Below are 22,763 nucleotides of genomic sequence, written 5' to 3' on the forward strand. Positions count from 1 at the left end.
CTGCCCACCTCAGAAAGGGACCACTTCCTCAAGCCCACGCCCCATCCTCTCAGCATCCCTTTCCCAGAGACACCTGGTTTCAGCCCATGGGGAACCAGAACTTTCCAGCAGGACTTAAGAGGCTTTTCTCCTCTCATGCATTTTGCTTTCTCCAATTCGTTTTCCCATAAACCCAGACATGCTCTTTTTCTCACTGACTTTGTTTTTGGCTGCGTTGGGTCTTCGTTGCTGCACGCGGGCTTTCTTTAGTTGCATCGAGCGGGCAGGGGCTACTCTTCCTTGCGGTGCATGGGCTTCTCATTGCGGTGGCTTCTCTTGCTGTGGAGCACGGGCTCTAGGCGCGTGGGCTTCAGTAGTTGTGGCACACGGGCTCTAGAGTGCAAGCTCAGTAGTTGTGGCGCATGGGCTTCGTTGCTCCGCAGCATGTGGGATCGTCCCAGACCAGGGCTTGAACCCGTGTCTACTACATTGGCAGGCAGATTCTCAACCACTGCACCACCAGGGAAGCCCCTTCTCACTGACTTTTGACTGCAGGCTCAACTCCTCTGTCCCAGGGAATATAAACTTATATTTTATCATCACTATTTTCTTTTCAGAGGGGGAGCATAGTGTCACAGAAGTAGGGGTCTACAGCCAGGACCCTGGGTTCTCTGCCATCTACTAGCTGTGTGGTCTTGTCGAGTTAACTCTAAGTCCCCATTTCCAGGGGCAAAGGGGACAATATCCACCCGTCAAGACAGTATGAGGGTCCAATGAAATAGCACAGAGATGCTTTGGAATTTATAAAGGGCCAGAGAAAGTTTGGTTCCTATAACTCATTTTCCCTGGTTAGGGCCCTTTCCCTCAGTCTGGGCTCCTCATTCCCCCAGATGATAGGCTCCCTCTCTGAGGCTCCTACTCCGCCTGACACGTCCCTTTGTCCACAGCAGTCCACGTTTTCTGGCTCCCAGTGGAATGTAAGGTCCCTGAGGACACTGAACACACTGTCTTGTCCATTTCCCTGTCCCTGAGCTGAGCATGGAGTGTGGCGCAGAGGGACATTAACTGCTTGTTTGCAAAGTCAGTCCTGCCCCTTTCCTGCTGCTCTCACTGGCTTCTATTCCCTCCTCCCCATCTGTCCTTGCCCCAGGTCCTGAGATGTCACCACCCTCAGACTGGGTCCATATCATCATGTCTCAGTATTGACGCTGAGTTCAGGGTGCAGCACGAAGAAGGTGCTCGCTAAGTGCTGGCTGGTTGAAGAAAGCTTGGAAGGAAATGCTCTCCTTCAGGCTCTGCTTCTCTGAGGGACTTATGGAGAGAGAGCCCTGCACTGGGTGGGCAATGCTCAGGTCAGAGCCTCTCCCCATCAGCCACCGCTGGGTGCCCAGATGTGCATCTGAAGCTCTGAGGGCCTTGTCGCATCTCCCTTAGAGCAGGGGCAAGGCTGGGAGGCGTGAGGATGCGGTGACTGAGCGACATTTGTGTGTGTGTGTGTGTGTGTCTGTCTGTCTGCCCCTCAGAACACACAGTGACACCCACCAACAAAGACAGACACCACAGCAGCCAGGGGTAGAAACAACTCGTGTATTGATTTGGGGAGGAGAGAAGGGGTGCAGATGGGAAATGGGAGGCAAGGGGCTCCTTAGTGTTTGCCAAAATCCACTGCCACTCACCCTCCACCCTTCCTCATCTTCCTCCTCTGTGGTGGGGCCCCAGCAGGCTCTCCCCCATTCTAGTCAGCCTCCCTCTCCCTCCTCCCCTACACCCACCTGACCTCGATCTCCAGTGACTGGGCACAGCCCAGCCCTGGCTCTGAAGCTGGGTGATGGCAGGCTCATTCTAACCTTTCTTCACCCTCCTTCTACCTCCCACCTCATTCCCATCTCTTGTCTAAATAACATACAGAAAAAGCAAGCGCAGCTGGTACCTGCGAGAATCAAGTCATCCTGGGGCTGGGGACAGGGGGGAACTGGGGGCGGGGCAGGCGGAGGAGCCTCAGCCAGGTGTAGTGGAACGATGGGGGATGGCCCAGGGGCCTGGCGGAGAAGACTCCACACCTGCCTCTCAGGCACCATGTCACAGGGTCCCCAGGATGGGGGCAGAAGGCAGGGCAGAAAAGCAGAAACTAGGCTCTGTAAAAAGCATCCCTTTCCCTTGGCTCCCTCTTTGGTTTTAAGGCAGATATGGAGTTCCCCAGAAGCAGGGAAAAAAAGGGGGGGATTGAGATAGATGCGCTTTTTGGGGGGGCTTATGTTTTTCCTTCAGTATAAAACCACTGTAGAAAATAACTTCTCTTAGAAAAAAACAAAAACATAGAAGAAAAAACAAAGGGGTATTTTTCTTTGGCTTCAAGCCCCTTCCCAGGAGGGGCAGGGCAGGGGTGGGCATGAGGTGAGGAGGAAGCAGGAGGCCTCCGCCCCCATCCCTGCCTGGCAGGTCCCAGATTACATGATGCTGCAGTTCTGGGGGCTCTAAGAGAGAAGAGAGAAGGGGAGAGGTGTGAGCCGCAGCACCTGGCCCATACCCTCCCTCCCCTTACCCCCCGCCCCACCCCTGCCCTCCAATCTGGGGCTCAGACAGGAGGGGCAGGATGCGGGAGCGACCATCTAGGATCTTGGGCTTCGGGGAGGAGGCTCCCACTCCCCCGGGCTGCGGAAGAGAAGGCTCTCCCCCCACAGGGCCACCCTAACCCTCAGGGACCAGGGCCCCGCTGCCTGTGGGGGTGTAGAGGCAGAGGGACAACTCACCTGGGTTCGGAGTCTGGAGTTGCCCAGGAGGTAGGAGCGGGTGACCAGGCTGTCCCCGAAGCTGCCACCCCCACTGCCCCCCACACCGCGGTAGCTGCGAGTGACTGTGACACTGGAGGCGGAGGAGCCAGAGGAGATGGATCCGCCCACCTGGGCTCCTGAGCTGCTGGCAGACGCCTTGTCTGCAGGCTGCCCGCACGTCCCGCACAGCACGGTGCGCGAGCGCAGGTTGTACTCGGCGGGGTCCCCCGAGCTGCTGCCGTGGGAGCCCTGAGGAGGGAGACAAGGCTCAGGCCTGACGGCGAGTCTGAGACTGACTGCTCAGGCCCAACACCCAGGCTCCACGCTCCTGCAGGTTCCCAGTTGCCAGGTGGGAAGGTGGGGTTCTGCGCTCAAGTAACCTAACCTAACCTAACCTAACCTAACGGAGGGTGAGCGATAGGGCTTAGGGGGCCGGGGCTGGGAAGGGAGGACACGAAAGGGGGCAGGGTCATGAAGACTTGGGGACAGAAGACAGGGAATGGGAGTTGTGGCTTTGACTCTGTCCTAGCTACTCTGAGCTTAAGAGGGAAAGGAGAGAGAGTGAGCAAGCTTGTAGAGCAGCAGGCATGCAAAATTAATTGGGAAGTGGCGTGGGTGAGAGAGACCGTTCTCCCAGGAAAAATGGGGGAGATGAGAGGCCATGCAGGTGACAGGAATGGGGAGGAGACAAGAAAGGAGATGCATGCAACAGAAATTGGGGGAGAGAGGCAGGGCTGGGTGCCCCACATCTGTCCTCCATCCCTGTCCCAGGAGACAAATCCAGACCCTTGTCCACTGCTCCCATGGGAAGACTCCATGGCATCAGAAAGTTCCACTCCCTTCCTTACCAGAGTAGGGAACCCAGACACCTGGGTTCCCTGTTCAAGGTATAGGGAGGAGAGAGAAGAAAAGCCAGGGCAGCAAGTGAAGTTCCAAAACATTCTTTAATGAAAAGATTTTTGGGGCACGGGAAGGCCAGGGAGAGGCTGTCCCTAGGCCTGGCTGGGTGCCCCAGCGTGGGCTTGGCCTCAGCGGCGGCTGCCACTCACGTGGTGGTGATGGAGCAGGTCATCTCCATCCTCATCCTCGTCATCCTCAACCATAGTCACTGAGCGCACCAGCTTGCGCATGGCCACCTCCTGCCGGGGGTACGAGAGTCCCAGGGGTTAGGGCTCAGGGCCAGGGGAGGAGTGTGCAGCATACCCAACCCAGTGACCACCTAAGAACCTTCGAGGGGCCTGCCCTTTGTCCAGCCTGCTGCTTACTCTGTCCTCTGTGGTACTGGAGCTAAGGAACTTGTTTCTACCCCAGGGTGACACTGTCAAACTCTCTGGGTAGGAGCATGGTCTGCCTTAACAATCCTCACTGTCTAACCTCCACCCCTCCTGCTGCTGGGGGAGGCAGCTTTGGGTCTGTACACTGGTTAGAGAGTTTGGGGCCTGGGACTGCACAGGAGAGCTGGGAGAAAGTGGCCCTGAATTGGCCCCTTTGGGTTGGGGGCAGCTGGCTCCTACTTTGGCCGTCAGGGGAACTTTGTCCAGTAAGAGGCCAGCCTGCGGCATACTCACTTCCCCAGTGGAGTTGATGAGGGCCGTGCGCAGGCTGTTTCCACAGCCCCAGGTGTTCTGTGCCTTCCACACCAAGTCGGTAGGGGGGCTATGGGTGGCCCCAGCTCCTGCAGCCCAGATCTGGGGGAGGGAGAATTAGAGAAGGGTGCTCACTCCAGCACTCCCATCCTCAGGCCAACCCATCCCCACCCGAGGCCACCCCAGAGTCCCAAACACCCTGCCACTCACCGTCACCACCTGACCAGCCTTCAGAGTGAACTTTGGCGGGAAGCGGTAGGTCAGTAGGGGATCATCTCCATTCTGGCGCTTGATCTGCCAGTTGCCCATGGACTGGTCCTGCCGGGGAGAGAAGGGGAAGGTTGGGGGAGGCTCGTTCAGGCTCCTGGGTCTATCTCACTCTATTCTGCCCCTCGCTGCCTTCCCCCTCAAGGATAAATAATAGCTACATCTATGGGCTCTTATGCTGTGGCAAACACACTCAGTACTTTCATTTTCCCAAGAATTCAAAGGGTTAGGGACTATTATTATGCCCATTTTACAGATGAGGAAACGGATGCTCTGAGAGGTTAAATAAATTGCCGAAGGTCTCACTGCCACCGATGAGTCCCGGAGCCAGGACTAGAACCAGAGTGTGGAGGAGATATCCACACTGCCCTGGTCTGCCTCTGATGGGAGGAACAGCCCTCCCCGCAAACGCCATCCCTTCACTTTCCAGGTTTTCTCCCTAACCCGGATGCATTCTCTTAGACCCAACCTGGGGGACTACCTCATTTGACTTGTTGCGCAGGCGTACGAACTTGCCCTCCTCATCCACCTCCTCCACGGCCACGCGCCCGCTGGTGCGAGCGTGCTGGGAGAAGCTGCTGCGGCTCTCCGTGGACTCCAGCTTGCGCTTTTTGGTGATGCTGCCCCCACTCTGTGTCTGGGACGAGTGGGAGGAGGCCCGGCCGCGGCTGCGCTGCGAGGTGGGGCTGGGGGACAGGCGTAGCCTGCGGAGGGGGAGACAGGGTGGGGGGCCTAGTCAAGGCCGGTGGCAGGCCGGAGGCGGCCGCTAGCACCTCCCCAACTCCCGCACAGCCCACCTCTCCTCCTCGCCCTCCAGGAGCTTGCGGTAGGCGTGGATCTCCATGTCCAGGGCCAGCTTGATGTCCAGCAGCTCCTGGTACTCGTCCAGCTGCTGTTGCATCCTTGCCCGCATTTCCGCCATCTCCCGCTCCTTGTCTGCCAGCAGCCGCCGGCTGGTGTCCCGCTCACGGGCCAGCGAGTCCTCCAGGTCCCTCAGCTTTGCTTCCTTGGCTGCCAGCTGGGTGACGGGGGGCAGGGGTCTGATGAGTTCCCAAGGGCCCCAAGTATGGAGATGTAAGGGGCAGGGGACACCCAGCTATCCTCCCCAAGATCTCCAGGCTCCCATCAGAGCCTTTTATGGCTCTAATGTGGCCTCGGCTGGCTGGTGACGACTGGGGAGGCCTTCTCAATAACCAACTGAAATCTCTTAATCTGAGGTTAGAACCTATTTCCTCTGCCACAAGTGGCACAGCCAGCTAGAAGAATATTGATGCTTTTAACACCTCACACTGGGTCTCCTGGCAGATCTATGAGTTAGGGAGGATAAGAATGAACTCCATATTCAAATGGGAAAACCAAGGCTCTGAGAAGCGAAGGTCTTACAGGCGAGATAAGAGGTAGTCCTGGAACAGCAAACAGGTCATCTGACTCCAAATCCTAGGCTTCTTACTCAGCCTGTGGTCCTGGAGGCATGTTCTGTCCACTACCCTCCCCTCCTCAGGACTTCCACTTGACATCCTGCCCAGACTATTGGCTGATGGGGGAGGGGCGGGGTGGGGGCATCACCTGCTTCTGGAGCTGGCTGAGCTGGGCGGAGAGGCTGTCGATGCGGACGCGGGACTGCTGCAGCTCCTCGTGGGCGGCCCCCATCAGGTTGCTGTTCCTCTCGGCTGACTGCCTGGCATTATCCAGCTGGAGGGGAGGACACAGGGTTAGGGCTGCAGCGACCAAAGGCAGGAGGGACCTGAGAAGGGCATCACTGCTGCAGCGTCAGGGGCTGGGTACCCTGAGCTCCTGCCACCGTCCTCCCGATCTCCCACAGGACATCTCAGGGTGGGCGGGTGGAGGGCTGCTGGGGGCAGAGGCAGCAAGGGAGCCACGGGATAATGAGCACCTTGGCAGAATAGGTCTTCTCCAGTTCCTTCTTGTACTGTTCCACCTGGTCCTCGTGCTGGGCCCGCAGCTCCTGCAGGGCATCCGCCAGCCGGCTCTCAAACTCACGCTGCTTCCCATTATCAATCTCCACCAGTCGCGTCTCATGGCGGCGCTTGGTCTCACGAAGCTCCTGGAAGGGTTGGACCCAGAAACCAAAATCAGAACTAGTCCTTCAAGGATGAAACCCAAGTTCCCGGCCCAGCCCTAACCCTGAATGGAGTCACTTTAACCTGGGGGCTGGCCACCCCCCAACTCCCCATCCACTAGTACAAGGGAGTCAGGCAGGGAGCTCTGCACACAGCTGATCCCCCAGCCCCAGCTCTGACGTCTGTCACCACCCAGCCCTGGTCCTCCGGTCTGCAGGGCACAGTTCCCACCTCGCTGTAGATGTTCTTCTGGAAGTCCAGCTCCTCCTTCAGGGTCTGCAGCCTGTTCTCAGCATCTACCCGCCGCAGCATCTCATCCTGAAGTTGCTTCTTGGCCTCACTCAGGGCTGCCTCGAGCTGAGAGGAAGGGGGCAGAGGTCAGGGAGAGGGATCATAGGACATCAGAGCTGGAAGGAAGCTGAGAAGTGGGCTGCGTCCAGCACATCCCTTTATATGTGCAGAAACAGGTCTAGGGGAGTGAGAGCCTTGGATACCCATAGAGGTAATAATATATTTATTCCCTCACAGTAATGACTCTGGGTAGGTACTGTGCTAAGAAAAGACAAGACAGTGCCTCCTTTCTCTGGCACAACATAGCAATTGCTATAAAGGAAGTATGTCCAGAATACAGAAGGAATATGAGGGAAGGAACCAAAGTGTGCCTGGGGTGGTAGAGGGGGCTTCCGGGAAGGCCTCCAAGAGGCTGAGATCTGAAGGACAGGTGAGTGGGGCAGACAGGAGCCAAGTGCAAAGGCAGAGAGGGAAGAAGGATCTTCACTTCAGGATCTCCAGTCAGTACTGCTGAAGCCTGAAGGACAGGGCTCAGCGGGTAGAGTGACAGCAGAGGCGGCCAGACTGGAAGGCAGGGGTTTGATCATGGAGAGACGCGCCCTTATCTGCCACGAAACAATCCTCTGAAGCTCAAGTAGGGGTGCACCTGTCTTAGATCTTCATCTTAGAAAGCACAAGCTGGGAAGTGAAGCTGGGAAGGGCTGGGGGCAGGACCTGGGAGGAGAATGGCCCAGCCGTGGTTTTCTTGTCAACATACTGGCTTCTCCTGGTCTCTCCACGGTGTACCGTGGCGGCAGGGCCTGGGAGGGAAGACAGCCCAGGACAGAAGCTTGGTGACTCTCTAGTCCTGGTCCTGCTCTGAGCAGATGTGGCTGTGAGATTGGGAACAAGCCAGCTTCTTTGATTCTGTTCCTTAGCTTGTAACATGAGAGATTAGAGGCTAGAATACATAGCAAAGTGTTTTGAAAGTAAAGACCATCGTATACAGGCTGAGCACTGAGAACATGCATCCATATGTGATCGACCATCAGCTCCCGATCAGGGCTCTGTGGACAGGCTACATCCTCTCCTGCCTCCCAGAGAGGTCATGGGTCTCTCTCTAGCAGGGTCAAACCAGGAGGGATCCAGGGCCAGGCACAAGTCATTGCAAAGTTAAATGGAAATGGCTTGTGGATTCTTTTAAATTCACCGTGCTAGACACCATGAGCAGCAAAGGAGGATGCAATATGGTCTGGATGGGTGCAACGAGGGTAGGACATGGGAATGGCTCTGATGCCATGTGACAGGTCAGACTGGGCACCTCCTGAGGGGGCCTGGGGTGGAAGAGTGAGTGTGCATTTGGCAGGGGAGGGGGGACAGGTGTCAGGCGGCATCACGGGCGGGCCTCACCTTGGCCACTTGCCCCCGCAGGTCATGCAGCTCGCCCTCCAGCGTGCGTTTCTCACTGAGAGCAGTGCTCAGTGCGGCCTCCTTGGAGTTGAGCAGAGCCTCCAGGTCCTTGAGCCGGGCCTGGGCAGCCATCAAGTCTCCCTCCTTCTTGGTATTGCTAAAGAAGCCAGGGAAGAGTGGGTTTAAGAGGAGGAGTCTGTGTTCCTAGAGAGAGCCAGGTCCCCCAGGGAGAGAGAGAAGTCAGGTTCTGGGAGGTCAGCTGTGGGGCCTGGCTCTGCTATCCCTCAAACTGCCAGGGGAGGGCATCCTTGACTTTGGTTTGTTTGCATCTGCCTGCCTCTGGGGCTGGACTCCCACTTCCCCCAAGGTCCCCAAAACCCCCTTCCTGCTTCTCCACCCTTCCCATGACTCAGTACTCAGGAACGCGCCTGGGGCCAAGGGCAAAGCTCGATCCCATGAGATGAATGCTTTTCCCTCTCTCCCCTCCCATTCCTTCCCAAAGAGACAGAGCCACCTTTGTCTCCTGCCCCTTCCCACAGAGGGCCTTAACCTTCTCCCCCGACTCCACCCACCTTCCACTCAGCCAAGCCTCCTTCCCTGCGGGTACCCAGACAGCCAGGCTCCTAGGCCTTGGGTCTGTGCGTCCCTAACACTTATCAGTTTGAGACCTAAAGGTGTCTGTCACCTCCCCTAGTCCCTTTTACACACCGGGAACTGCTGGGAGGGAAAGTCTGGTTAAAGCTCAGGGAGCCCTGGGACGAGGACAGCCAGGCATGGTACTGACCCTTCCCTTTCTCGGACCCAGTCTGGGTCCCCTGATCTGGGCAGAGCACAGGGGTTCCAGCCTCCCTCCCTCTGGGCCTCATCAGAGCCTGAGAATGCTGAGCCCGACACATCGACCACAGGCCTCAGCATCTGGCTCCAGATGTGACCCCCAGGCCTCCAGGTCCATCTGGGTTCCAGCCTTGAACCTCGCCACTCCTCAAACTGGGTAAAGCTTTAGCTACAACCAACCAACAGGGGTTGCCTCTGCCACCTCCCTTCCCTTTCTGGGCCGCTGATGACTTTTGCTGGAGAGTGACCTAGAGAAATAGATGGATCCTATTTTCTTAAAGACCTCTGGGGAACCCAAGAACTTTTCAGTTGTAATGATCCCTTCAGCAATGCGTGGTGAGAGAAACCACTAGGCCCAGGGAGTGGAAGGAAAGAGACAAGGGGCCTGGGCCCAGTTGCCATCTGCAACTCATCAGACTTCAAGCATGAACCCACCATGGCAGATGGAAAAAAGGAAAACCAAACGTGGGCAGGGGGAAAAAAATTCTATCCTGGAAAGGAGAAAAGTGGCCCTGCCAACATTTTTCTCCTGCCACCAAAGCCCTCAGCTCCAGCAGACCCAACAATTCACTGTGAAGCAGGATGGAGAAGGCTAGACTGGAGGCAGCTCTGGAGGGAGGGCCCGAGACTGAGACGGTGTTCTCCTGCCACCAGCTTAGATTTCAAACAGGAGCCACCTCCCCTCCAACTGGGCTCCACTGGGAGGGGGGACAGAGCAACACCCAGACAGGCAAGGGAAGGACCCGAAGACCTGGGGGAAGCACCCCCAGCCTGCACGCTTGCTCTGTCCAGGCCTCTGGCCACATCTCAGAACAAGCTGTTTAATGCAACAGTGTCTGTCTCCTGTGAAAAGAGGCCCTTCCAGATCTGGAGGATGTCTCCCCTCCTCCGTCTCAGCCAGAAAAGCTAAAAATAAAGTCAAAACCCAGCTCAGGTTTTGGCTGCCATCCGGCCCAGCCCCTGGCTGGGAGCATAGCCCCAACTTTCCATGACTTCAGAACTTTTCCGAAGCTGAGGCAGCTGCAGGGCGAGGAGGGAAAAAGAAGAAAAACCGCTGGTAAAGCGAAGCGACGCAGCAGACATAGATTCCGATCCCCTTGGGCTGACTCCAAGGTTGGCAGGGACTTCCCAGCCAAGAGGCCTCTCTACCCTGCAGGCTAACGGCTGCAGCTGGCCATCCTGGGAGGCTCTCAGAATTTAGAGAACTAGAAGGAGCTGAGCATACGTTCAGCTTAACCCCCTCCTTGTACAGATGAGGAAACTGAGGCACAGAGGAGGAAGGTGAGTGACCCAGTGTCAAGCACGGCAAGCAGCTATAGGGACTGGGCGGGGGCGGGGGGGGGGGGGCGCGGTCACAGTCAATTCTGGCTGCTGATCAGGACTCCTCCCTCCTCCCCCTCCCCTCCCTCCTCCCCCTCCCCTCCCCTTCCCCCCCCACCCCAAGCCACAGGTCTAGAGAGAGCAGAGAAGCCAGCAGGAGAAAGAGGGCTCCCAGATCCAGCCAGCCTGAGCTGGGAGAAGCAGGAAGGAGCACCCACCGTGATGCTTTCGGAAGGCATCTCAAGGGTGTCTCTTCCCTTAGTCCCGCCTCCCTGGCCTCCTCAGACACCAGAAGAGGAACTGCAGAAGTTCTCCTTGGAAATACCTTTCCTGTGGCAGTGCAACGCAGCACTGACAGAGGAAAACAACAGAGCTGCACGGTCCCTGTCCTCGGGGGCTCACACAGCCTGACAACTGCAGGATTTTGTCCTTCAGTATAACCTCTTCAGTTCCTTCTGCTCCCAAAGGTGGGGTGGTAGTAATACTAATATTAATACTGATACTCAGACTAATACTAATAATCATATAATGACAGCAAACACACCTAATTGCATATAAGACGCTGCTCTAAATATTATATTAACTCACTCAATCTCCACAGCTTCCCTACTGAGATAGATGCTAATACTACGTGAGTGAGGAAACAGGCATAGAGAGCTACGTCCAGGGTCCCTCCAGGGTCCTACAGCAAGTCGGGAGCAGAGCTGGAAATCACTGATGTACTGCTCCACCTCCCGTGCTCTAATGGCCTCCAGAGAAATTAAGGGGGCGATTTTCCTTCCCCTCCTGGAGGCTTTGATTAGCGCTTAAAAGACATGCGATGAAAGGACTAAGGCACACCCTGCAGGTGAGGGAAACCCCAAGCAAACAGAGGGAAGCAAGGAAGAGCCTTTGTGGTTTTCTCAGCCGTGTTTGGGGAGCTCCCCTCTGTGGGGAAGCAGCCGCTGTCACCCATGGGCTCATGACTCAGACCTCAGGAGCTCTGTGGCCAGGGAGCCACAAGCACTCCCCAAGAGACCGCTGCGGGTGGCAGTACGGAAACCAGTGCCTCTCCAACCTCCTCCCCAGTCTTGCCTGACCACCAGGTCCAAATGCCATTTCTTCCCTAGTTGGGGTCTTCAGCCCTAGCAGGGACCCCAAGCAGACACTGGCCAGGCGTTCAGCCCCAGAGTGGTGCTGCTGCCCGTGCCTGAGTCCACTGGGGGTTGGCGGTGGGAAAGCCGGGCACATGCTGACTGCTGCCCCACAGCAAGGGTAGGGAGGACTGGGCTGGCAGGGAGGACAGGGTGAGGCAGGCAAGGGGAGCTGGAAGGGTGGGAACCAGGGGCTCCACAGGTGACTCATCCTCAAGCACACAATACTCTGGCAGGGGTCGGGAAATCCTCTGGTGCTCACAGGGGAGACCCTGGCTTTACCCACGTCCTGCCCCAGGCCCCGTGCCATGCCAGTGGGTTGCCGGCTTCTCCCTCCCATCCGCCAGGCTCCTCCCACACAGGAGTGGCTCCATCCCAGCGGGCTCATGAGGCAAGAAGGGCTGGGCATCCTGTTTCTAACTCTTCCCACGTCTGGCATATCTGATCGCAGAAGGAGGGACGAGTGGGGTGGGGGAGGGCAGGGGAGCAGAGAGGAAAAGAATAAGGTAGAAATGAGACCTGGGAGCTGGCGCGTGTGGCCCCAGGCTGGGGCTCTGTTACGCTGAGGCTGGCTGGTGGGATAGGGAAGCCAGGCTCCAGGGCCACTGCAGGCCAGGACTCTGGGGGGCTGCCTGGGGGTGCGGGGGAGGGGGAGAAAGGCACGCAGCACGGCAAAGGGGCTGAGGTGGGCACTGGGCCAGGCGCTGACCCGCCCGCTGAGTCACCCTCCTCAGCCCAGCTCAGATGCCAGATATGGAAGCCAGGGCCGGCCGCAGGCCTGTTTGGGCCCGCTTGCCGGGAGCAACTTGCTAGGCCCCGAGGGAGAGGCCCCCATTTCCTCCGCTGAGCTGAGGAAGAGACAAGGGGAGCAACGACAACGGACTGGGGCTAAAAATAAGAAGTGGGAGGGGCAGGTGGCCAAGGGGGCGGTGGAGGAGCCGGACCGGCCCAGCCGGGGCTCCCTCAGACCCGCCCCTGTCCACTCACTGGCCCCGCCCCAGCCTCACCGGCCCTCCGTGTTCCCCATCGCCGCGGGTCAGAGACGGGAGGAGGGGGAGGGGAGGCAGGCGCACAAAGGGCCCTGAGCCCCCGAGCGTCTCCTGCCTCACAGGAAAGGGAGACCCCTGTGGCTGGGCAGGGCAGAGCAGGGCTGGGGGCAGAGCAGGTCTGGGGGCAGAGCAGTGAGTCCCAGCCCTCCTGGCTTGGCGAGAGTTCTCCCCTCTCTTCCCAGGGATCTAGACCTCTGCCCAGGCTGACTCCCTGCCAGGTGATGGGGCGTCTCCAACGGCCACCCCAAGCCGGCCGCACGTTCCTCCTTTTGTTCCAGCAACTCCCCCCACTGAAATGTATCCTTCCCTCCCTCCACCTATCCAAATCCACGCCCCCACCTCTGTTTGAGCCCCGCCTCAGCCCAGCGCCTCCAGATCCAGTCCCAGCCCTCTCTTCTCTTCCAAGTGCGTTCAGCTGTTGTTTTATCTGCTGGTTTATTCTCTTTCCAGTAATAAGTGTGTCTCCGGGCTTTTTCTGTATGTCCCCAAATGCCCTGAGACTAGGAGGAGCTCAAGGCTTCTAGGGGGACCTCTTCCTGGACCAACTCCTCCCTTTTACAGATGGGGAAACCGAGGCCTGGAGAAGAGCAGCCTCAGACCCTAAAACCCTGCTCACCCAGTCACCTGAGGACACTCACAACAGATGGAGACAGACACAGAAAATGGCATGACACACACAGAGGGCGCAGAAAGTAGACAGAGACACCCAGGGAGAGAGCCTGGAAGACACTTCGACTTCTGCTCAATTGCTGGGAGCCACCCCAGTCTGAGAGTGATGATACAGAGACTTAGTGAAACAGCCCTCAAACATCAGCTACTCCCACAGCTGTGTGTGGAGCCATGAAGTTCGACGGTCCCCCACCCCCAAAAGTAACCACTGCTTGGGTTCTTGGCTGGTCTGTGGGTCTGCCATCACTTTCAGGTATGGGTAGGACGTGGATAGGCTGGGACATCTGGTTCCCCACTCTGGCATTCAAGGCACCAGCCCTTTCTGGAAAGGAGACCTTGAGGAGAGGAACTGAGAGGGGCAGGTGTTCCAGGGACTTAGAAGCCCCTTGAGCCTCCCCCAAACGCCACCCTGTGAAGTTCTGAATGTCTTGCACCTGGAAAGCACATGGTAGAGGTCGACCCCCAGTATGTGGGTGCATGGGCCTCCCCACACGGGCACATGCACCCACAGCAGGCACGGCTCTGCTTCCACACGCCTCCCTTGGGCGTGACACCTGCCACATATGCTCGGGGTCTGAGGGTCCTCAGATCCCCTTCCAGAGCCACCAGGCTCCCAGCTGTCTTCGCCCCAGACAAAGACAGGTCTAATTCCAAGCAGAGGGAGGGTTGGGATGGGGGAACTGGTGCTGAGAGGGGGACAGGAGGCCTGTTGACACGTTCAGATGCAACTCCAGCAGAGGCGCTGGGACTGGCAGGGGGCCAGGCCTGAGTCACAGCTGCTGGGTGTATCAACGTGGCATTGTGCAGAGGCAGGAGAGGCCTGCGGCCAGAGGCCAGGGTGCTGGGGTCCTGGACGACAGGCAGCGGGCTTCCTGACCAACCGCTCCCTCCAGGTCCCATGCCAAACTCCACTTTCCTTCTTCCTGGCCTGTTTCTCCAGAAATTATTCCTGTGTTGTCATAAAAATGCAGGGCTGAGGCCTGGGAACAGACCAAAAGAAGTGGGGGCATGGAAGGGAGACGGAAGGCCTGGGAAGAGGTAGGATGTCCTGGGGGTGGGAGGGAGGGAGGCCACTGGCCGTAAGGTGGGACATTTAGGGGATCCCTGCAAGAAGGTGACTTAGCTGTCCCTTCTTAGGACGTATTAACCCTCCGACTGGTGGCTCATGGTTATTAACCCTGACAACAGCGGGAAGGGGGTGGGAGCCGCACCCCAAGATGGAGAGAGGTAGTGGGGGGAGGGCCGAGGAGTTCTGGTACCACTGCATTCCAACTCCAGCCTGGGAAGATGCAATGCTCTCTCCCAGCCAGCAGAGGGTGGCAGCGTTGGAGCTTCAGGAGAAGGAAGGGGGTGCCTTAGCAATCCCAAACAGCCCCCTCTCAACTGCCCAGGTCTGGGACCCTTGAAATTAAGGGTCTCTAACTCCCCTGAGCCAGTCCCTAAAGGGACTCCTGTGTTCTGCTCCCCTCCATCTGTCCCTCATGTGATTCAGGCCCTCATCCCTCTTGCTGCCACTCAACAAGAACACCCATCGTAGTTTTCAATAAAAGGCCATCCCTCTGCCTTTTCTTCTCTGACTGGACAAGTTCAGGGTCTCCCGTCCACTCTCTACTCTGCCCTCTACCGTGACTCAGCTCGTCTGCTGGGCCTGGGATTCCAGCCAGAATTATTCCTGGTTTCGACAGGCAGGATTCAAGCTTCCTCTCCCACAAACGGGCAGGGGGAGCTCCTGTCCCCCCACCCTGCCCCGCCTCCTTCCCAAACTGTCCCCTTCCTTGAGAGATTGTTAAGGGCCAAGACCTCCTCACAGCCCAGCCTCAGGTTGCGGGTGCAGGAAGGAGAGAAGGGGGGCAGTTCAAGGTCACCCCTGCACCTCCCTCTTATTCCGGGTTCATGCTGTCTAATCCTGGCCAGCACTAAGGTAACAGTCCTGCCTGCCCCAGAGCCTCCCTTCTTCCCCAACACAGATCCATGGGACTCTCCCTCTCCTGCATGATACAGCCTACATGACATGTCCTGAAGGGAGACGCATTAAAAACGTAGTGTCCTTTCCTACTAGCAGTAAAAACAAAGCATAAGCCAAGGATATGATGCCATAACAGTTAACCGTTTCTCACAAACTTTCTCTGAGAAAGAGAGGAGGGTGTTAGTACTTTTAATTCCAAGCTTGTGGGAAATATTTCTATTGTGAATAGCATTGGTTATTAATTATATTCGATTTTCATACTTATAGCGTGGTATTTTAGAGGACTGTTTTCTCACTTTGTGGGTCATTGTACGACTCCGGAACCAGAGGGATCTCTGGAGACCTTCTGCCCTAACCCCTTTCTTTTATAGCTAGGGAAATCCAGAGATGGGGGGTGATTTGCTCAAGGTCACACAGCAATTTAGCAGCAGGGCCAAGCCTAGAACTAAGGACACCAAGGGCCAGGGCTGTTTCTGCTACCTCCTGCTACCTGTCATTTTGTTGGTGGACCACCTTGCCTCTTGTTAAGCAGTAGGAGATGCTGCAACCTTCCCCAAAGAACCTCTTTCCTGCTGTCTCCAAGAATATTCGAGCTTGGCCTGTGTCATCTTCTGTACACAGGGTGGGGCTCAGGGAGGTGAGAATGGAATGAACTGCCCTGGGCCTCTGAGCCAGACCTGGTCTTGCCTGCTGCAGCTGCTAGAGGTAGTCAGGGGCTGGGGAGGAGGGAGGCAAGGGAGTGGGAGCAGAGGGCACAGTTGGTAGGTAAAGGCATCTCCTACCAGTTGTCCCCACAGCTGTCCCTGCCTTCAGCCCTGACACTGAGCTACTGAATCACTGGGGGTGGGACTGGGAGTGGGGACAATGGGCACATCCCATGCAAGAGTAAGTCTCAGATTCCTGGAGGCCAGGTGATGTGCCGGCCGGGGGCATCAATCGTGGGAAGGCAATCAGGGGCCCTGGCAGGAATTACTGTCTTTCTTGTTTCTTTTGGCCTCCTTAAGTACTTACTGCTCAGCCCCCAGGGTTAGCTGTACCTTCTTCTTTCCGTTTGAATAAGAATGTGGACTTCAGGGTGTGGGGTGGGAGATGACACCAGGAGCTCCCTCAGGTGAGGACTGGGGCCCAGGTACCCTCGAAGGCCTCCATCCCTGTTATCCTTATGTATCTGCCAAAGGGCACGGCCTCCTGCAGATCCAGGTAGACAGACAATTCCCACGACAAGTCCCAAGACAGTCTCAAGACAGGAATCACCAGCCTCCCTGAGCTCTGTCTCATGATCCATGGCCTGGCAGGGTCCTGGGTCCTTCCAGGTATGGGATGTGGCAAAGGCTATTGATCAAGGGTTAACAGGCCCCGTGGAACAGCAGAACATGAAGACAACACTGGTCCCAGAGCAGAATCTCCAGACTGCAGGAGTGCACCTCAGTCATCCCAACCCGCCTTCCAGATCCTCCAGCCTGTCCCCTAAGCTAGAGAAGTACGGTTTAATGGTACGAGCACATAACTAAGAAGCAGAAGGCCTGTGCTCAAGTCCTGACCTGTCACTCCCCTGCTGTGTGACATGGCACAAGCCTCTACACCTCTCTGGCTTTTGCTTTTCTTATCCTGATGAGAGCTTGGATGAACCTGGGCCTGGCAGGTCCCTGCCTATCCCAACCAGGGCCGCAAAAGGTGGGCAATTCAGGAAGTCGTTGAGCACCCAGGCCTTGTCTGGGGAGGAAGAGACGCTTCTGCTTTGTGGGGCTGGGATCTCCCCACTTCTGACTCAGCCTTCCTCCACCAGTTCCGCACGGGAAGACACAGACCCTGGCACCATCCCGCAGCCCAAGCCCATAACTCTAGACCTCAACTCTAGAACTACTTGTGCATACTGCCTGTCAGGAGTCCCGGTTTCAGATCACCACCAGAACCTTAGGAAGGAGGTAGAAAAGGATCCCAGGATGCAGTGGGGAGCGGGGAGCAGAAGATGCAGATATTCGGGCCCCCATCCCTCCCTTTAAGACATCTGCTGTCTCCACCCTGTCTCTTGCTGTCTTTTGTAAAGCCACAAGGGTGGGAGAGAGGGGGGCAGCATCTGAGTCATCCACCCAGCTGTCCTGCTTGGGGTGGGGCCTAGTTCCAAGCCTGGACCCCAGGCAGGCCTTCCCTGATCTTTTAACCTCCTCATTCTTCCTGCACTTAGGTGTCCAAATCCCTGGAGCTCCAGAATTGAGAGGATGTGTGTCTGTGTTTGTGGGTGGGGGTAGTGTTTCTGCTTGCAGCCTGTAACCCAGCCTGATGAGAGGGTGCCCCAAACCCCTGTGTGTGGTCAAGGTACCCAGGCTGGGCCAGGAATCCCCACAAGATCTTACAGACAGCTCTGCATCCCAACCCAAAGCCTGGCCCTGAACTCTGAGCTCTAACTAAACATTAAACCAGGCAACACCTTCTCCCTAGGCTTTAGTGGGAGGAGTTAGGACAATGCCTTTCTTCCTCTCCCAAATTCTTCATTCTACTCCACACCTCACCCTGAGCACGGCAGACGCAAAAGGGAGCAACAAATCGTTGCTCCTCCCACGGGGGACATAGAACAGGACAGAAACCCCAACCTGAGCCCTCTTTGTCTCCACCCTGCCTCTCATCAGCCTAGGATCCAGGTGTGCAAACCCGCCCCCCCTTTTCCGGAAGTCCAGCCTCCCCAGCCAGGATGAGTGGGGGAGAGGAGAGACAGGTGGCTAAATATAACAAGTACACACACCACCCCCGGCCCTGCCCCACATGCGTGCACACCCGCCTGGTGTCCCAGGCCCGACAGCTGCACCAGGAGGCAGAGGAGACAGACTGGCGTGGCTGGGTTAGCGAGAGACCATAGACTCCACTTGTTCTGTTCCCTGATCAATGCCTTCCCCAGAAAAAGATCTGCTAACAATGCCCTTCACAGGGATCTGCAAGGTAGTAGTTTGGTAGTTGCGTGGACTAGTTTAGAACACTAATTCTCTGGGACTCCCCTTAGCTTGCCTCCTGTCTGTCCTGCTAACTAAGTTACTCCTATCGCTAGTGGACAATGACAGGAGTGATCCCTTTCAACAGAAATAAAGTCACCCTGAGTTCCCTGGTGGCCTTGTGGTTAGGATTCTGGGCTTTCACTGCCATGGCCCGGGTTCGATCCCTGGTCTGGCCGGAGAACTGAGATCCCCACAAGCCACAGCCTGAGTGGCGGGCGGCAGGCAAGTCACCCTGCCTCTCCACACAATTTCAATTTCCATCTAATCTTCACAAGGGGATGATGTATCTGCCACACCCACCATGCCTGGGGCTAGGGGCTCACGAAGGGGTATAAAGAGCACAGAATACACAGAGGTTCTGAGAAGAGCGTGAGTCTGGAGAAGATGATGCCAAGGGAAAGAAGGAAAGTCAAACCATACCCCACCCCAACCAGGGACCTCCAAGCACCTTTAGTGCTCTTTGGCTGAGGTCTTCATAGAAAACAAATTCTTGGGGAGCTGAAGATGGCCTAAACTTCCCAGCTCCAAAGGCCTTTTTAGAAAAGAGGGAGGAGCCAAGTAGGGTGCGGTAGAATGGGGCAGGGATGGGTAAGGTAGGAGTGGCCTGAAGCTTCCAACGGCTGGATTTCAAAAATGTCACTATATTCTGGTAGTTGAACAAGGCAAAGAACAACAACAAAAAGTCAGCGGCTGAGAGGACTGGGCCAGAGCAAAGGCTGCTCACCTTGGCTGGGAAAATGAAAGTGGCTCACCCCAAGGAGGGAGGCAGGGTGCGACAAGCCCCCAACCCTCGAAGGCTCCAGGCAGAGGGTGAGGGTGGGATGGGGGAAGGTGGGGAAGGGGGGAGGCAGACCTGGGCATAGCACAACTTCCTGAGCTGGGAGCCTCTGCCCTCTGTCTCCCTCCCTCCCTTGCATTCCTGGGCCAAGCAGGCCAAGGGCTGTGAGAGCTGTGGGGAAGCCGCTCTCCTGGAGCTCTTTGGTGGGCCTGTCAGAGTCCAGGGAAGGTCTCAGACAGGTAGGGAGTGAAGGAGAGCTTCCCAACTCTTAGAGAGAACCCGGGTAAGGGTCGTGCTGAGGGGGCCATCACCATGCCCCTGCAGGGGAAAAAGGGGGTCACCCTGCTTTGGTGGCCTCTCTCCAGCACCACTGGACATCTGCCAGCTTGGGAACCCTGTCTTAGTGGGTGTCATGTGTTCAGAGCCAGGCTGGGCAAAGTTGGCACAGTGCCAAGCCTGCCAAGAAAGTTCTAACAGGAGCCTTTCACCCACTCCAAAGTGTCCTGGGTGCCCAGATTTCTTAGACCTGGCGGAGCCAGTTCCGCTTTGCCCAAGACTCTCCCCCAGGCCCCAAATGACTGGCAAATCCCACCCTGACAGAATGTGGACCTGCCACCAGCCCCTACTTGGCCCTGCTGCCCGCGCCGTTACCTTATATATTCCACCCTCTCCCAGAGACCCCTCCCTTCTCTGTCCTGTCTTGACAATTTCCCTTGGCACTGCCAGTCACCCGCTGGGGGCGGTTCCGGTGAGGGAGGAGACTATAACGCAAAGTTATCAGCCGTCTGGAGCTCGGCAAGGGCGACAGTCCGCTCGCCCTCTCTGCGCCTCTCCCGGCCCCACGCCGCCACCTGGGCGCACTCACCGTGCCTTGAGGTCCTTGAACTCCTCGCGCACTTTGCTCAGCTCCAGCTGCAGGCGGGCGCGCTCCTTGGCCACCGAGTCGAGGGTCTTGCGGGCATCCCCGAGCTCTGCCTCGTAGGCGGCCTTGATGCCGGACACCTCGCGGCTGACCACCTCCTCGGACTCGGTGATGCGAAGGCGCAGACCTGCGTTCTCCGTCTCCAGCGAGCGCACACGGTCGATGTAGACCGCCAAGCGGTCATTGAGCTCCTGCAGGTCCTCCTTCTCCTGCAGCCGGGTGATGCGGGTGGGCGACAGCGGGGTGGAGCTGCCCTGCGCCCCACCGCGGGTGGCGCGCCGCTGGGACGGGGTCTCCATGGCCGGCAGGGTGGCAACGCTGCCCGCGGGGCAGAGGTCCCGGTAAGGGCAAGCGGCTCGGGCCGAAGGACAGAGACTGCTCGGGGTGGGAGCTCGCCGGCCGGCTGGCTGGCTCTCGTCTGGCTCCTGGCAGGCGTGGGGATCTGGGCCGGGCGCTGTCGGACCTCGGGATCTGGGTTGGCCGGTATGGATGCGGCGCTCCCGCGAACACTCTGAGTCACCGGCGCCCGAGCAAAGGCTCTAATAGGTCTAGGGAATTGGAGGAGGGGCCACTGCTCTTAAAGGGGCCGTCGCATACCCACGGGGGGTTGGGGGGCGGGAGGGGTGAGGAGGCGAGAGGACCACCCGGCGGTGGTGGCGGAGTAGGGCTCCACCCTCTCTCGCGCACCCCCTGCGTGCCCGAGGCTTAGCTGAAGCTCGCGTCTAGGTCCCTGCCTGCTCAGCGCTCCAAGCTGCAAGCTTGCCACCACTGCCTCAGGCCTTCGGGGGTAGAGGGCAGAGCCAAGGGGTGAGGGTGGGTGGGCAAAGGGCGGGGGACAGAGGGAAAGTGGGTGTAAAGCAAGGGAGGGTGCCAGGCAGGCAGATAAAGTAGGGGGAGGGCTAAGGCTGGTGCCCATCAGGGTGACTCACTCTTCTTCCACCACTGGCTCCCCCTTTCCTCCCCATAGTGATAGTGAGTCACCCCTACCCCGCCTGCCCCCCTACATGTGGGCAGTCCATTCAAAGTTGCATCTCAGGATGCCAGGGTGAGGTGGGGAAGAATGCCTGGGTTCCCTGGCGTGGTTGGAGGGAGGGCTGCAGCAAAGTTCTGGATCCTGAGTGCCTTTTACACCCTCAAACTTGGGGTGGGGACCAGGAGTTTGGAGTCGCTCTTTTCCTATCTTCTGCCCCAATTTAATCTGCCTTCAAAACCAACCATTGGGTCTTAGACCCAAGGAACAAGCCACAGGCCCCAGAGAAGGCCAAGAATTGGACCCAGGCACTGCCCATCTCCTGCCCCTTTCCTTTGGATTCAAGCAATTGGAAAAAAAGCCTGCCTTGGGTTCCTCCCCCTTCAGTCCCTTTCTACTCCTCACCCCACCCCACCAACTCCAGGACTGTACTTATTTTTTTTTCCAGGACTGTACTTATTTTAATGGATAATTTAAAACAGATACCAGAGCTGTGCATGCATTCATCACATTGCCAGGACACCAGGTCTCAGATTTTTGTGGTTCCCAGAGGGGCCTGAAAGGGGGAGCAGGGCTGGGGGCTGGACAGCCAATGTTGGGTCTCTATCCCGGTTTCAGCCAGAGAAGGGGTGGTGGGAGGTAGGGACAGCAAAGACGCCCACAACCTTGCTGGCTGCAGGGCCAGCACTGCACTTATCTCTACACTCCTCTCTGGCCAGGTCTGCTTTGCCACTGGCTCTGGGGAGGGGCCAGGCCTTCTCACAAAACAGGATCACCCAAGTCCCCAGGCTTCCCCACCCCAGGCTCTGGGACTTCCATTCCCCAGGACTCACCAAAGACCCCTTTAATCAGCCTTCTACTCCCCTCCCCTTATCCTGGCCCTGGGCCCACCAACCATCTCATCCTAAGAGGTGGCGGTGGCTGAGGCTCCAGAACCCATGTGCTTTCCTGCCCTGCCCCTGTGGCCTCCACAGCTTATTCTCTGATGAGCAACGGGGGAAATTAAATTATGTTGCTGACTCCTACAGCTCCAGGATATCAGGATGCGCAAGAGAAGCAGAGCTGGACAGGTCCTCTGTTCTGGGTTCTGGAGCTGGCTTCAGAGGGACAAGGGGCTGGATTAAGGCAGGGACTCTTGAGTATTCAGGGAGAGGAACCGGGAAGGGGATGCTTAGGTTCCCATCTCTAGGGGGGGTGACTGGCAGTGTGGCGAGTATCCAGGATGCACCCAGTTGGGGGACTCAGGACATGGCTTCCCCTCCTTGCAGCCCTCTCCCCCAGGGCATGGCACTCACCTTCAGCTTCCCAGACAAAACAAAAAGCCTTGTTCTGTTTCTCCCTCTTGTACTCTCCAAACCAAAAGCAGAGGCGGGGTGGGTGTGCCAATGAAACGTGCGGGACACTGGCTGTTCCCACTGCCTTAGCCCCCGCTCCACTGAGCGTCCCCCCGCCCCACCCCCCACCCCCAGTCCCTGCCTGGCCTGGCTTCCCCTCCTGGCTGGGAAAGCAAAACCACACTTAACCCTTCCTAGCCCAGACCTCCCCATCTTTGGAGAAAAGAGGCAGGAGAAAGAAGGGGGGGAACTAACCCTAAATTTCACTCTAGGTCCTTTCCAAAGGGTCCCCCCACCTTACCACCACCACAATGGCCTCAATCCTAAACGTGAACTTCGCAGGGACTTTATCTTGAATATTCATTCCTAACTCTGAATCCCAAATGTCATCATCTGCTCTCTTGCTGCCAGGTGTAGACCACCAGTCCCAGAAGAAG

The 22,763-nt window shown here is 57.4% G+C and overlaps 1 protein-coding gene across 1 annotated transcript; it reads right to left on the reverse strand.

The window, feature by feature from the left end:
• Positions 1 to 1,552: 1,552 nt before the first annotated feature.
• LMNA (lamin A/C) lies at positions 1,553 to 20,546 on the reverse strand. Its single transcript, XM_060136235.1, has 12 exons — positions 19,966 to 20,546; positions 8,365 to 8,521; positions 6,916 to 7,041; positions 6,498 to 6,668; positions 6,170 to 6,295; positions 5,401 to 5,621; positions 5,085 to 5,307; positions 4,547 to 4,654; positions 4,319 to 4,438; positions 3,800 to 3,889; positions 2,730 to 2,999; positions 1,553 to 2,453 (listed from the first exon to the last, which is right to left on the reverse strand). Exons 1-12 carry the CDS (start codon positions 20,319 to 20,321, stop codon positions 2,427 to 2,429), a joined length of 1,995 nt encoding a protein of 664 aa, XP_059992218.1. The 5' UTR covers positions 20,322 to 20,546; the 3' UTR covers positions 1,553 to 2,426.
• Positions 20,547 to 22,763: the final 2,217 nt, after the last annotated feature.

The sequence above is a fragment of the Lagenorhynchus albirostris genome, chromosome 2 (assembly GCF_949774975.1).
Source record: "Lagenorhynchus albirostris chromosome 2, mLagAlb1.1, whole genome shotgun sequence".
Taxonomy (NCBI): domain Eukaryota; kingdom Metazoa; phylum Chordata; class Mammalia; order Artiodactyla; family Delphinidae; genus Lagenorhynchus; species Lagenorhynchus albirostris.